This window comes from Camponotus vicinus, unplaced genomic scaffold (assembly GCF_025532165.1).
Source record: "Camponotus vicinus isolate PSW18456_S1 unplaced genomic scaffold, iyCamVici1.0 SCAF_1, whole genome shotgun sequence".
Classification (NCBI taxonomy): domain Eukaryota; kingdom Metazoa; phylum Arthropoda; class Insecta; order Hymenoptera; family Formicidae; genus Camponotus; species Camponotus vicinus.
In genome coordinates, this window is record NW_028141945.1 from 558471 (window position 1) to 572659 (window position 14189).

Sequence of the window (14189 nt, forward strand, 5' to 3'; positions counted from 1 at the left end):
GATAAAATAACGATCAGAATTTAACATTTATTTTATAATCTCATAACATTATAATTTATATAGACTTAGTAGTATATTATAGTAGTAATTTATAGTAGTATATATGTTTGCAATCTGAAATCTATTTCTCCTGCAATGTCCAAGATGTTTATTCATGGCAGCGTAATATATTTTCTTGTATGGAGATCGCATGATTCCCAAAAACTCTTATTTTGTGACAGTAATCAAAGTCTATATAATACTACTCGATAAATACTTTTATTTCACAAAATGTAGGTACTTTTCTCAATGAAAATTCCATTTGATTAATCTGTATCTCATTCTTTTCTACAAAATATAAGAATGCATGTCACACGACAGAAATACAAAAGATATTAATATTACAATTGGCATATATATTTTTATATATAATATTATATTTTTATATATAATAATCAAAGTTTTTCTGATAATTCTCTGCACCTTATTTGATGCACAATTGTTAGTGAAATTAGTAACTGTTTTATATGGTTTACTTATTTTACGCCATTATTTGAAAAAATTAGGAAAATAGAGATTCATTTCTAACAGCATATCAAATAATTATAACAAGGAGGACAATTATTCATTAATTACAAGTCTAAAATACAAAATAAGTATATGATGTATTATGTTTGTTATATGATATAGTGGTATTATTATTATATGTTATTAAAAATAGTTTTGCAGTCATTTTAAATCAAGATGTTAAAAAAATAAATAATCTATAGTATATTGGAATATCTTGACAATCCATATGTCGAAATGAGTGAATAGTTGTATACATTATATACTCGAACATATATGTATAAAATTCTGCGTTGTATTCAACATCGCTACGTCATTAGAGATTACATTAAATAAATAAGTACATGAGATTATTTAAACGTAAGAAACATCGAGTATAACCATGTCAATAACACTTGTAATTTCTTAATACTAAATAATATATAATATTCATATAACCAGTCGCAACGATAGAGATTTATTTTTTGACTACAAAAAATTAAATTAAGATTAAGATATATGTCAAAGTAGTCATCTCGTGTTTCACCAATGTGTTATAATCTGTTAAGAAAAAAGTCACAGTTAGTCACACAAAATAGTAGTAAATTTCATAAGTTTAACCAAGCGACGTATAAATAAATAATATTCTTATAAATAATTATTTACGAAAAAAATAATGATTTTAAAAACTGCAAATAAATATAACACATAGTTTGAAATCTTATCAAAGAGACGTTAGTAGTCGCTAATTAATCGCTTGGATAAACTTGAAAAATATTAAAATGTATAATGTTAAATTTAATATTGTCTTCCAGATGAAAGTTTTTTTTAAAGAAAATATATGTGTGTATTCGTGTTAAACATTATAAGGATTCTGTGCTTATCGATTACAATTAACACGTTCTACGACCGTAAAATCTTAATATTGCATATTACACAACAAAATCAACTTCCAACAGAATAATAATGATATACATTTAGAGCATATATAGATTATGATATTCATCTAGAGTAAAATATTAATTTAACAAAATATATTGTTACATGATACAAACCCAAATCTCTTCTTTATTTACGAAAAGAAAGAAAATTCCTATTAAGAAATTATATGTTTTTAAATCACACAAGAATTTCAAGAGACAAACGAACGAACGTTATCATTTAATATTTTAACATTATTACTTTATATCTTCATATTGCATTACTTTCACATAAAGCAATCAAAAATATATTGCTTAAAACGAGTTAAAAACTGCAATCATCATTTTTAATCTGATCTACACACATTTCATTCTTAAGTTGTAGAAATTACACTCATAAAAATACTAGAAATTCCAATATGCTTTCCCCAAATAAGTCTTTACACAATCAAATCTATCATTAATATCAAAGAAAGTTATTTCGATTTTTGACCAATCTTATTTTTGATTCGCATATATGTATATTCACATACTATTATTTAAAATTTTTTAAAATATTAATAATTTTTTCTTTATAAGATATATCGCAAAGTAAAAATTTTTGAAAAGCACATGTCACAATCTTTGTTCAAGTTTGGAAAACCTCATTTTCAGGAGAATTATTTTTCAATAAGGATAATTGGTCTTCGAGAGAGGAAGTAGAGAAAGAACAAGGATTTAAAATATTCTCATATTTCTTCTAGCTTGTCGTCTGTAAAAGAGAAATCGGGAAACTTAAATAATATATTTAATATTTTATGGCTGATTTTTAATAGAGCTCGCGTGACGGAAAAATTCTAGAAAATTCTAGAATCTAATTATCATTGATAAGGGGAACTATTAACGTTATTTGATATACATTTTTACATACATACATTCTCCGACATCGAGGAACAAGACAATATAATGTATTTTTTTTAAAAATGCGACTATATGTTGTATATAAACTTTCCTTATACTTTCAATATTTATTCCTACAGAAATACTTTTTTTTAAATATTGCTACATAGAAGGAGAAAACGGATGCTGCATTATTGGCTTATTGCGCATATAAATAATGCTATCAGCAATCGAATCATGCTGTTGCATACTATATTAACCATTGACATCTGAATAGATAGACGGAGCCTTTTGAGAGGGGTAATTGATAAATGCAGTAAGGGGGGAGCATAAACTTCGGTTAATTCCGTCAATGTTCGACTGTATTCGGCACAATTTGACATTACATGACGATTCCATTGACATCATCGATTCTCAACTAGATTTTCACAGAAATGTTTAAAGAGTGTTTATTTAGAGAAAATTTAGAGAAAATATAATAATATTAAATAATACATAAAATATACATATATATATATATATATATATATATATATATATATATATACACACACACACACGCGCGCGCGCGCGCGTGTGTGTGTGTATGTACGTTTATAATATGATGTATATATATATTATTTAATACATATATAATATATATATATACAATATATATATATATATATATATATATATATATATATATAATATATTATATATTAAAAGTAATATTAAATAATATATATAAATTTAAAAATAATATAATAAATATAAAAATAATATGACATTAGTCACAACACAACTTCGCACAATACATGTGAGCTGAACTTTGATGTCAATGAAATTGGAGTCGAATTATTAACCGATCATTATCGGGAATAACCGAATTCAATCGAAGTTCATAGAGTCCCCCCTTACTGCGAATATCAAAGCTTCCCTCGTCTTAATCGACAGCTAATCCGTCTATCTATTCAGATGTCAATGATATTAACACTTCGTGCAAATAAATAACTTCCCTTACAATTAAAATAGTTTGCAAGCCATTTTGCAGATTTGCATATGCTATGAGTGATTATAAGTCGAAGAAACATCAATATTTTTTAAGAATAATAATGATAGCCTCCAACTTTATACTCCCAGCTGATGAAATTCACTACAGATGTTTTAAATCGTGGCGGATTTCTACTGTATCTCTGGAAAAAGATTAATTAAGCTTAAGCAATTTTCATCGAAATTTATTGTGAAAATGAACGAATCGAAGAGAGGCAACACTAGGTAGCGAGAGAATGAATGAAATATTATATGAATGAAGCGGCGAGTTTATATATTATATAAAATGTGTCCAAGCTTGAATTATTGTTTAGTAATGTTAAAGCCATTAATATTATTCTTTTCTTTCTCAAAATAAATCGCTATTAAGAACGCAAGATGTTTAAGAACAAGATGGAGTATCAATTTTCATTGCATTTGCAACTATTATTTACAAAATAACACATTCATAAATATTAATTTATAAAAGAAGATAGTGATAGAAATTTCATTTACTTTTTCAAGCATTATGCTCATAGAGAAAATGCAAAAGAAAAAATAAGAAAGCAACATGCAAAGTTTGTTGTATCAAAACCAAAGATTTATCAAATCTTCTAAAGACTCTAGTTCACTATAATCAGACTTACTATTAATCCTACTCGTTCAGGCCGTCATAGAATCGCTGTTGCGACGCTATTTGCTACAACTAACTTTGATTTATCTATTTTTTCAACCCTACAGCTTGTTGCGAAAATGTTAAATCTTATCCTTTGAGCAATCTATCGTGCAATTGGAAAATCGTGATTCGAAATCATTCGTTGTACTTACTTTTCCGGTAACATACGAGGCTTGGCATAATCACCTGGCCATTCGTATAAATTTGGCAGTGGACTGTCATAATTGGCATCGTACATCTTATTCATGATAAATTGTCGCTTGTCTTTCGGTTCCGGATATTCGCTAGCCAAACCACCTGTATTTAACGGTAGCAACAGATAATAATGAATTGAATAATACGATTAGCAGTATTTTTCAATTTTGCAATTACAACAATATTAACCTTTGGCGTAGGCGTAATCGGCTATCTGAACCGCGATGTCGATAGAGCATTCCCGGATGGTACTTAGTGGCGGATACACACTACCCCTCTGAAGATCCTCATCTTTTACATGATCGGCAACAGCTTGTGCCGAGATTAAGAAAAGATCCTCGGTGATGTGATGTACTCCAGTGCCGATAACGCCTAAAGCGATACCAGGAAAGATGTACGCGTTATTGCCTTGTCCAGGTTTATACGTCTTTCCGTTGTATTTCACTTCACCGAACGGCGAGCCAGAAGAGAATATGCACCTACCCTAAAAACAGACAGATTCAACAAGATGGTTTAAAGCAAAAAAAGAGTTATCAATGACGTTATTCGCATGCGATTTAAACGTGGATTATTATTCACATCGGTATAATCGTACGCCTGCTGCGCTGTACATTCAGCTTTGCTAGTTGGATTACTTAGAGCAAAGATCAACGGCCTCTCATTATTCTTTGCCATCTCTTTGAGAACTTCGGGAGTGAAGGCCCCTGCCGCTGCCGAAGCGCCTGCGCATATTTTAATTTTGTATACTCGGAGGTCGCTTAAATAGAATACTATTTTAAGAGTACTATATGTTTATTTTACCTATCAAGACGGTAGGTTTCACTTCTCTCACGACTTCGAGTAACGTTTTCATCACTTTGTAATCCTTCGCGTACCAGATCTTGTGGCCTTCCAAATTACCTTCTGGCCGATCCTTTACGAGCAATCCGTCGATGTCCATCATCCAGATATTATCACGCGCTTGCTGTTGAGTACAACCGTCAGCCTCCATCGCTTTCACGCAGAGATCAGCTATTCCGATGGCCGCCTACACAGTCAAGTAAAATAAATATTATTATTACGATGTCTCTGATGGAACATATTATTTAGCACTCGAAATATGCAGTTATTACACCGTCGAGAATTTACCTCTCCAGCGCCTAGGAAGACAAATTTATTATCCGCCATTCTCTTCTTAGTTATTCTCTTGGATGCCAGGATTCCAGCTACCGCAACCGCAGCCGTACCTTGTATATCATCATTGAACGTACAGTACTTGTTTCTGTATTTGTCTAAGAAACGGAAGGCATTGTGGTTGCCGAAGTCTTCGAACTAAAACATAATAAGAACGCTATTACTATCATATCAGATTCACGTATGTATTACATATGTATGTCAGCTTACTTGAATAAGAACGTTTTGTCCGTACTTTTGCACGCAGGCAGCCATAAATTCATCGATCAATTCATCATACTCGTTACCTTGGCTCCTAGGTTTGTTGAGACCGATGTAATGAGGATCGTTCCTCAATTGCTCGTTATTAGTGCCCACGTCGATAGTGATCGGCAGGCATTGGTGCGGTTTAATGCCAGCCAGAGCTGTATAAAGCGCTAGTTTTCCGACGGGGATACCCATGCCGCATGCCCCGAGGTCGCCGAGACCCAAAATTCGCTCACCGTCTGTCACGCAGATGGCTCGCACGGCTTGCTCCGGCCTAGCAATGTGACAGAAGTCATCGTAAATATAGAAACTGATCAGAGAAATAGACATTAAATAGAAATAGAGACTAAGGCGTTATATACTGTATGCATAAAATAATCAGTTTCACTTATAGCCGCATATTATAACGTAAAGATAATGCGTTGTACGTATCACGAGGGATTCTATTTTTAGCAAACACACACGCAGACGCGTGTATGTTTAAACTCTACGTTACGTGTCCCCGACCAAAATCGCATTCTCTTTCAATTCACGATCATTTCTTCATTAATCATGTAATTTATTAAAAGAGGGACAAATACGAATGTTAATAAACGCTATCGTTTTTTTTTTCACAAATACAATTTAGAGTGCAAATATAAGATTTTTTGGGAGGATACTTTCTTCGATACTAACCAGTTATTCAAGATCTCGTAGATATGACCCTTATCGTATATAGTAATGAAAAGACCGCGAGGCCTGCGATAGATCACGCCAAACTTTTGGCAGGCCAGACCGACGGTGGGCGTATAGACAATTGGCATCATCTGTTCGATGTTTTCGCTCAACAGACGGAAAAATAATCTCTCGTTCCTCTCCTGGAAATCATTTCGCGAGGAAAGTTAAGGTCGCGATGACGATTTTAAACGCGATGAAAAGAGAAGCGCCGCTCACTTGAAGCTCCACGAGATACAAATATCGGTTCAGATCCTCCGTGTACTTCATCACTGAAGCTTTACATAGTGCCAGCTGTTCCTCCTGCGTCTTAAATCTGGGAGGTTGCAATCCGTGTATCCCCAGAGCGATCCTTTCTTTCAAAGTGAATGCCAAGCCCTGTGTCATTGTGTCAAAAAATATTTATACTTTTGAAAAATCGTTAGTCGAAAATTTCAGAAGTACAAAGTACCTTGTTAAGTCGGGGATCTCTGAGATGTCCGATTCCCTTTACCATGTTTATCGGCACCACATCTCCCGAGACTTCGTGGATGTTCCTTTGCTGGACGCCGTCTTTCGCAGCGATATGCGTAGGTGGAAGCGCTCGCGTCCATGATCCACCGCAATTTCTGCCACTGGCCGATCTGGCACACATACGTGAGAAAATATTATATTCGGAATCCTTCGACAGCATTAAATTGCGTGTTATTCATGCTTCGCGGAAAAAATAGAAGTTTTTTTCTTTTTTTTTTTTCATGGTCGACAAAGCCGCAGTTGACGCTCGCCGCGCGGTATTAAAATCCATCATCGACCGTCTACTATAATTAATGACGACATAGTCGATGAGTCATTCAAGAAATATCAACAGCGTGAGAACCGACCGAAGAAGTGACAGTTCTGTGCTAGCGAAATAAACATAACACCCATCTCATAATATCCATTTCACTCTCCAATTGCATTACATTATGTTATTATATACTTATATTATATTATTATATATTTATATTAGATGATGACCGATGAACGATATACAATTTAATGAAATTTAAGAAATGGAATTTATTGAAATTCGTTAATCCGTTGACACAAATGAGTTGTTCTTATCATGTATTGTTTTGGGCATGTATGTTTTCATTATCCTTTTACTGGTAAAAGAGATAGATTTCGTATATATTTAAAATTTACTCGGAGAAAGATGTTACTTTAATAGAGATCTTATATATAGATATATACATACATATCCTTATATTAATATTAATTAATGATATATAAATGTAACTTGATACTTTTCAACTTTAATTTTCTGAAAAATAGCGCTAATTACGAGTATTAAAAAAATGGAAGAATGATAGAGCTGACGTAACATTTGACGTAATATTTATGTATTATGATTTCCTTTTTACTGCTAATCACAAAAGTGATAAGACCGATAATTGTCCGATAAATGGAGATAATAATTAGATAATAATTAGAAATGTTTGAAACTGAATACTATCAATCTGACTGCGAATGAAGCAGTAAGTAGATAATAACTTTAGTGTCAGCTTTTTCTCCGAGGAGAATGCAATTCCTAAAATTCCCTCCCGGCGTACTTGAGAGGTTTCAAAATCAAATGAGATAAAACGATCTTCCGCGCCGTGCCACGCCCATGAAAGACAATTTTATATCTTAAAAAAATTTTTCCACAACAATATAAAAAAAAATTATTTCAATTTCTTTCTCCGAAAATAATGCAATGAATCAACTGTTATAAAACGCGATGCTTCTCACGAAACGATCTTTGTATGTTCAAAAATTGTTCCAGAACGATTGAAAAACGATATCATCTCGTCGTAAATTTTGAAATACTGACTCGCGACAAGCATCTTACACCCACGAAATTACCTGACATCACCTCGAGAATCAAAGCAGGTTACGCTATTATTATTGCCGTGGCGTAAAGCCAGCTTTAAAGAAATAACCGTGCGAAATCCGTTTTAACGTATATACCGTTTTTAGTCATAATCCAGAGATGTGATGGTCATGGTATATTAGGCTTATACGTATTAGCCACGCCGCATTTAGAGCCTGAATCCCTCACGAGACACGCGTTGCTTTAAATTAAAGCAGCACATCCATGAACAATTAATGAACATTTACTTTTAAACATGCACCAGATGTTCCTCTTCAGCGTTACATCGTCAAATACATCTTAAACGAGTTTTCTATTCGTGATAGCGTGTTTAAAAATTCTATTTATTATTTTATATATATCTGTCGTATACTTTTACGTATATATTTTATATTAATTTTGATAATTTTTCAAACGTTTTTATCATAAATAAATGATTCTGATCTCACGATGTTTTTTATAGATTGTCTAATATCGCTTTATACGGTCTATAATTTGTGACAAAATTCAAGATAGAATTCTACCGACAATTTTATATGCCATATATTTCAACATATGTGTCCTAATACATATTTTGTATACATGTGTATTTAAAAAATTTTTTTCATATTATATAAAATTATGAAATTAAAAAAAAGATTATAATTCTATGAATTTTGTGTGTCCCGAATTAAAAATTAAAGAGATTTTAAAACGTGCTTAATGATAAATTTTTTATTCAAATTTACGGATATAATTGCATTATAATGTATAGAAAGAGTAAGCATTACGACTATGCTTTTGTGCTTGTTCTGCATTGTCATTATAATTAGAGATAGTGTAGTTCCGACGTTATGATTAATGCTCGTGTAGCCCTCCCACGTAAAGTAGACTTTGTCGTTGTAGTTTCCTCATTGTCATCAAACAACCGAAACGATGTCGCGATTGTACATAGTATATGCAGAATAAAAGAATCATTAACTATATACGAGGCATGATCCCGAAACAAACTGACTCGAGTTTCTTTACAAAATGGAATTCCCAATAATAATAATTATGTAATTCTCCTCTCACCGACTTAATGGATTCTATAAATATCTGACAAAGTCACATCAATGATATAAGACAGCGTGACGTAATCCAGGTTTCACGTTGAAATTTGCATTGAGAAATACAATTCTTATGTACTATGTTTCTTGTCTCTTTTCTTACAGCTCTATGATCGATCGACTATGACAATAGCGGTAATATTTTTTACATCGATTTGCATGCCAAGAACGTTCGCGACGCTTTAACTTTAGCAAATTACGTTTTGATTACTTTAGATTTACGAGCTTCTAATTAAAATATTCACCGTGCTTCTGCGAATCGTTTATCAGCAAGTTATGTCTTAATAAAAAAGTTGCAAATGCAATAGCAGTAATTGCTAAAAAAAAGTATCAATAAAAGGCAAAAAAAGAATCCTTAGAATTTAAATGTTCGTTATCAGCTGTCAGGAGAAATATTGTTTTTCCCAAGTTAAAATATAAGTTGCAATTAAGATGCAAATTTTCGCATGCAGATTAAATGACGCTTATATCCACGAAAAGCTTATTGTAAAGTATAATAAGTTTTCTTTAATAATAAATTCGTCCTTAGATAACCGACACAATTCCCGAAATTATATCTAATATATTCAACTTGTGCATCATAACGTGTGACATCACTTACGAAACGAGGCGATACGTGCATAGATCGCAAAACTGTTGTATTACCAGGAAGCGACATTCGAGTAAATTGCGCAAATAATCGATTAAGTGCATCTCACGACCCGTGGAAGCGCAGCACGTCAAGTATCATAAACTGAATCGAGCGCGGCGCGATAGGATAACTGAGCGCATCTGTCAAACTGCTTCGTTTTATCGCCGTGCGATTGTGTCCATATATCGTTCTTATTATCGATTATCTTGAAGCCACTTATAGATAATTTCAATGGTATGTCAACAATTTTGCGTCCGAAATGATAATTAATGAAAAAGAAAGATGATCCCTTCAGTTGTATTCTTCTTTTTGATAATCATGCAATTTTATTCTACTTATGCAAAATGAGTCAAGTTTTAAGAATAAACTAATAAGAGTATAAGTAAAAAATATTATATATTATATATTATATATTATATATTATATATTATATATTATATAATATATAATATATTGTATATAATATTATATAAATATTCTGCTAAAAAACACAAATAAATATATAAATATATAAAAATAAATATTTTGAGAGAAAAACGATATAATAGTGATACGTATACATAAGATATAAAATAAGGTAAATCGATAAAATCGACAATGTTTTTATTTATCTCTTGTTTACTATTTAAATTTGAGTCATTAACGTAAACGATAAACTTGTATTTCTTAAGGTTGTATTTCTTTCGATCATTATGCATAATCAGTCAGATAGTCGCAACTAATAGAACTAATAGACTAATAGAACAGTAAATATAAGTTGAAATATAAAACTATTTGTATTGTTTAAATTTATTAAAAAACTATTTTATAAACTATTTTTTATCGAATCCAAATATTCTATATAAATTATGTCGATTATCTTCCATGACTTTATAGTAGCTTAAAAATAAATATCATGTATTCGTGTTATTTTCTTGGATCAAAAATAAACTCTCTCAATATATGACTACAGTTATTCGCAAACGAATATTGTTCTTTATATCATATGTATGATGATTTTATAATAAGTTGAAAAGTAGACGAATGCAAATATTTATACGTTTGCTATTTTTGGTCCTTTAGATTGAAATGAATGCATGAATCTGTGATTTGGTACTTGCTGAATCGCTTTTTTATCTTCTCGAAAAAATTTCGCTGTAGAATTTAAAAATGTAGTGATATTCTTTGATCGTGTGCACGCGATAAATTTTCGGAAAAATAGTTTTGATTGAACGTTTAATTCGTGGCGTTTTTTATTTCTTTCTAATTTCACGAACGAATCGTCATGTGTCACTGTACGTCCCTGGTGCTTCCGGAACAGGGGCAATCACCATTTTTACCTTGACTTTACATCACGAGATTGTCCATGTTAATCCGTTATTTCCGCTGACTTCAATTTCGCAGTAGAATATTGATTGACATTCAATTTTATTCAGAAAATTCCGGTAAAGCTTACGAAAAAAAAGAATTGTATAGTGGAGGAAAAAGATAAGTATCGCGGAATATTAATACTTTCAGTGACGTAATAGTCAGTGAAACGATACAGTAAATATGATAAGGTTTACTTATCTGCGTCAATTTTTATTTGCGCAGTCAAAACGAATTAATTAACGACCGTTCGCAATTCGAGATTTAAAAAAGACACTTTAGTATGAATTCTCGAGATCTATATCAAGTAATATCTACATATTATATCGACGCATTTCTCGATAATTAATTCAAGATAAAGATCCTTGGATATAAGTTAAGCGAGATAAAAATATGCTATTTAACCTACAGAGAAGTACTAGACAACTACTTCCCACAACACCGCAAAACTTCATCGAGGTGACGAGCGAAAAATATTGTAAAAGAAAGAGTCCTTAACAATCAAGGATTACGATCAAGGTCATGAGCGAAGATCGGAGCAAAGAGAGAAAGAGGTAGAGAATGAGAACGAGTCCCGAGGAACACCTGGACAGAGGAGTTTGTCTCGCCTCGGCGCGTCAGTAACCTGGCTTCGCTACCCGCTATCGATCGCCGGTTGGTTGCCGGGGCGCTCCTATTTTCAGCACCGCATTGCGCGACTAAAGAGAAGAGAGCTGGGTTAAACTCGGCGGCCCTTTGTCTCTTCGCGTCCGAGGTGTCAGTTCCTTCCCGAGGATCGCGAAGATCCCCCGCGTGACACGCGGAGGGCGCGCGCTGATCATCGGCGTGCTAGTCGTGGGACGACCCGCCGACGACCCGGGGACGACCCGGAAGCTACCCGGTCGAAGCGAAAGATTCCGCACTCTCGATTCAGTACTCACAATATAGACCTCTGCAGGACGAACATCTCGCTCTCCTCGTGCTACTCGCAGCTGATCGCACCTCCCACCCGGCAGGATCGACGCGCGCGACTGCGCGTTTTCGCGCGAGGGACGCCGGCCGCGCCTGGCGCGCCGGCGCCGCGACGGACGGCTAACTTCAAAGCGGTGGCCGGCGGCGACAAAAACGCGCCGCGAAAGGTGCGCCACGTAGCGCGAATAATCGTGACGCCGAACAATCGCAAAGAAATACGGAAGTCTCGTGTCCTTGTTCCTTTTAATTCTCCATCCTCTACATCGCGTGAGAGATCCCCTGGAAGGTTCTTACAGAGAGAAGAATGAGAGGTGTCACGGCCCGCTTTTAGGTGATCCCTGAAAGCGATACGCCCTCTGTGGACCTTGAAAACGTGCACCTAAACTACGAAGCCAAGGTGCACGAATGTTCTCAGAGGGTAACATATAAGGTGCACAATTTCTGGTTCTGTTCCGTGCTATGTGCACAAAATGTCGGTAGCACCAGTGCTGTATAGCAAGGTGCTCACGTATATCAAATAAATTTTAATATAAATGAGAAATGACGAATTTGCGATCCTCTCTCTCTCTCTCTCTATATATATATATATATATTTTTTTTTTTTTTTTTTATTATATGAATGCAATGAGCAGCGACATATTGTTTAAGAACAATCATGTTTTCTTTACATTAACTGATTCCTCTTATTATTCTGTGCATAAAATTATTAAAGTAAAATAATTGAAAAATGAACATTTTATCAGATATTTTATAATTTATATAAAATTATGTCAACTTAAAGAATCAAATATCTCGTTAACTATTCAATGTGTGTGTGTGTGTGTGTGTGTGTGTGTAGCGTACACGGGAGTTATGTGAGCAAGCGAGAAGGTAATAAGAGAGAGCAAAATGGCAATAAGAGTGAGCGAGATAGGAATAGCACGAGCAACGAAGACTCGGAAATCGAGTGTTTCTTGCAGCCTGGCATACTATTTCTCTCTCGCTCGCTCCTATTACTATCTCGCTCGCTTCTGTTATTGTTTCACTCGCTCTTACGTACTCATGTATTGTCATGCTCATCTCGTTATCAAATCTGCCGCTGGCAAGCGGCCGATGACAAATTATGACAAATAAATAAGTTAATTATTTTAAGATATATTTATAAGGGTAAGGGAGTAATTTTAATGGAATAATGAAAATTTTGCGATTAAAATAACATCAAACACGGTATCAATCGGATAAACGTAGTTAAATATATAATCAAAATTTTTATTATCAGACCAATTAAAAATTATCCGATTTACGTCGTGTTTGATATCATTTTAATCGCAAAAATCTCAATAATTCATTAAAATTACTTTCAAATGAATAAAATAAAAAATAGGAGTTTCAGTTTTTATTTTATAAGATGTTTACATTCGCGAGGAAGCCGAGTCCGCTTATCTTTACGACCTGTCAAGTGCGAGAGCGACAGCGAAACCGCGAGTCGAGAGCGAGCGAGATGACCTATCATCAAAGAATTCCGAAGTCTCTTACAATCGGCTTCTTCACTTCCTCTATCCATTCGCAATTTACGAGATTATAAAGTAAAAACTGAAACTTTTATTTTTTATTTTATCGATATGAAAGTAATTTTAATGAATTATTGAGATTTTTGCGATTAAAATGATATCAAACACGACGTAAATCGGATAATTTTTAATTAGTCTGATAATAAAAATTTTGAATATACAGGGTGACCCATTTTAACTTAGGCAGCCAAATAACTCGAAAAATAAGCAAGATAGAGAAAAATGTTTTAGACAAAAGTTGTATGGTTTCGAGGGGGCCATAAGATGGTATCATTGGTTTGACCTTGAAGAGTCATTTGAAGGTCACGTGAAGGTCACTTCAATTTTTTTAAATGGAATACCCTATATATTTTTGTACATTCTTGTAGCTTATTTCGAGAGCTTTCCAAAACACTATAATTAAGTACCTTTCC

General features: G+C 33.5%; 1 protein-coding gene across 9 annotated transcripts; it reads right to left on the minus strand.

Annotated features, from left to right (window-relative positions):
• Window positions 1–7: 7 nt before the first annotated feature.
• On the minus strand, window positions 8–12341 carry LOC145959259 (NADP-dependent malic enzyme). 9 transcript variants are annotated; one of them, XR_014434963.1, is made up of 12 exons: window positions 9899–10072; window positions 6791–6962; window positions 6559–6717; window positions 6301–6482; window positions 5590–5899; window positions 5335–5517; window positions 5008–5233; window positions 4786–4928; window positions 4396–4690; window positions 4164–4308; window positions 3328–3499; window positions 8–1086 (listed from the first exon to the last, which is right to left on the minus strand). XR_014434963.1 is itself a non-coding variant. In XM_083077927.1 (12 exons), exons 1-11 carry the CDS (start codon window positions 9988–9990, stop codon window positions 4029–4031), a joined length of 1920 nt encoding a protein of 639 aa, XP_082934053.1. In that variant the 5' UTR covers window positions 9991–10072; the 3' UTR covers window positions 2067–3499; window positions 3983–4028. The 9 variants fall into 9 exon arrangements, 6 of the variants coding, with proteins under 6 accessions (XP_082934054.1, XP_082934053.1, XP_082934055.1 ...); XR_014434964.1 differs by lacking the exon at window positions 8–1086 and adding an exon at window positions 2067–2196; XR_014434965.1 differs by lacking the exon at window positions 8–1086 and adding an exon at window positions 3983–4045 and having other exon boundaries at window positions 2067–3499.
• Between the last annotated feature and the right edge of the window lie 1848 nt (window positions 12342–14189).

Bases quoted from the DNA above. Each gene is read 5' to 3' on its own strand.
- LOC145959259 (XM_083077925.1), bottom strand. From the start codon at position 9,990: ATGCACTTAATCGATTATTTGCGCAATTTACTCGAATGTCGCTTCCTG. The intron at 6,718-6,790 runs GTACTTTGTACT...ACAATGACACAG, and splicing joins GAGATCCCCGACTTAACAAG to GGCTTGGCATTCACTTTGAA. The intron at 5,234-5,334 runs GTAAATTCTCGA...TTGACTGTGTAG, and splicing joins TCTTCCTAGGCGCTGGAGAG to GCGGCCATCGGAATAGCTGA.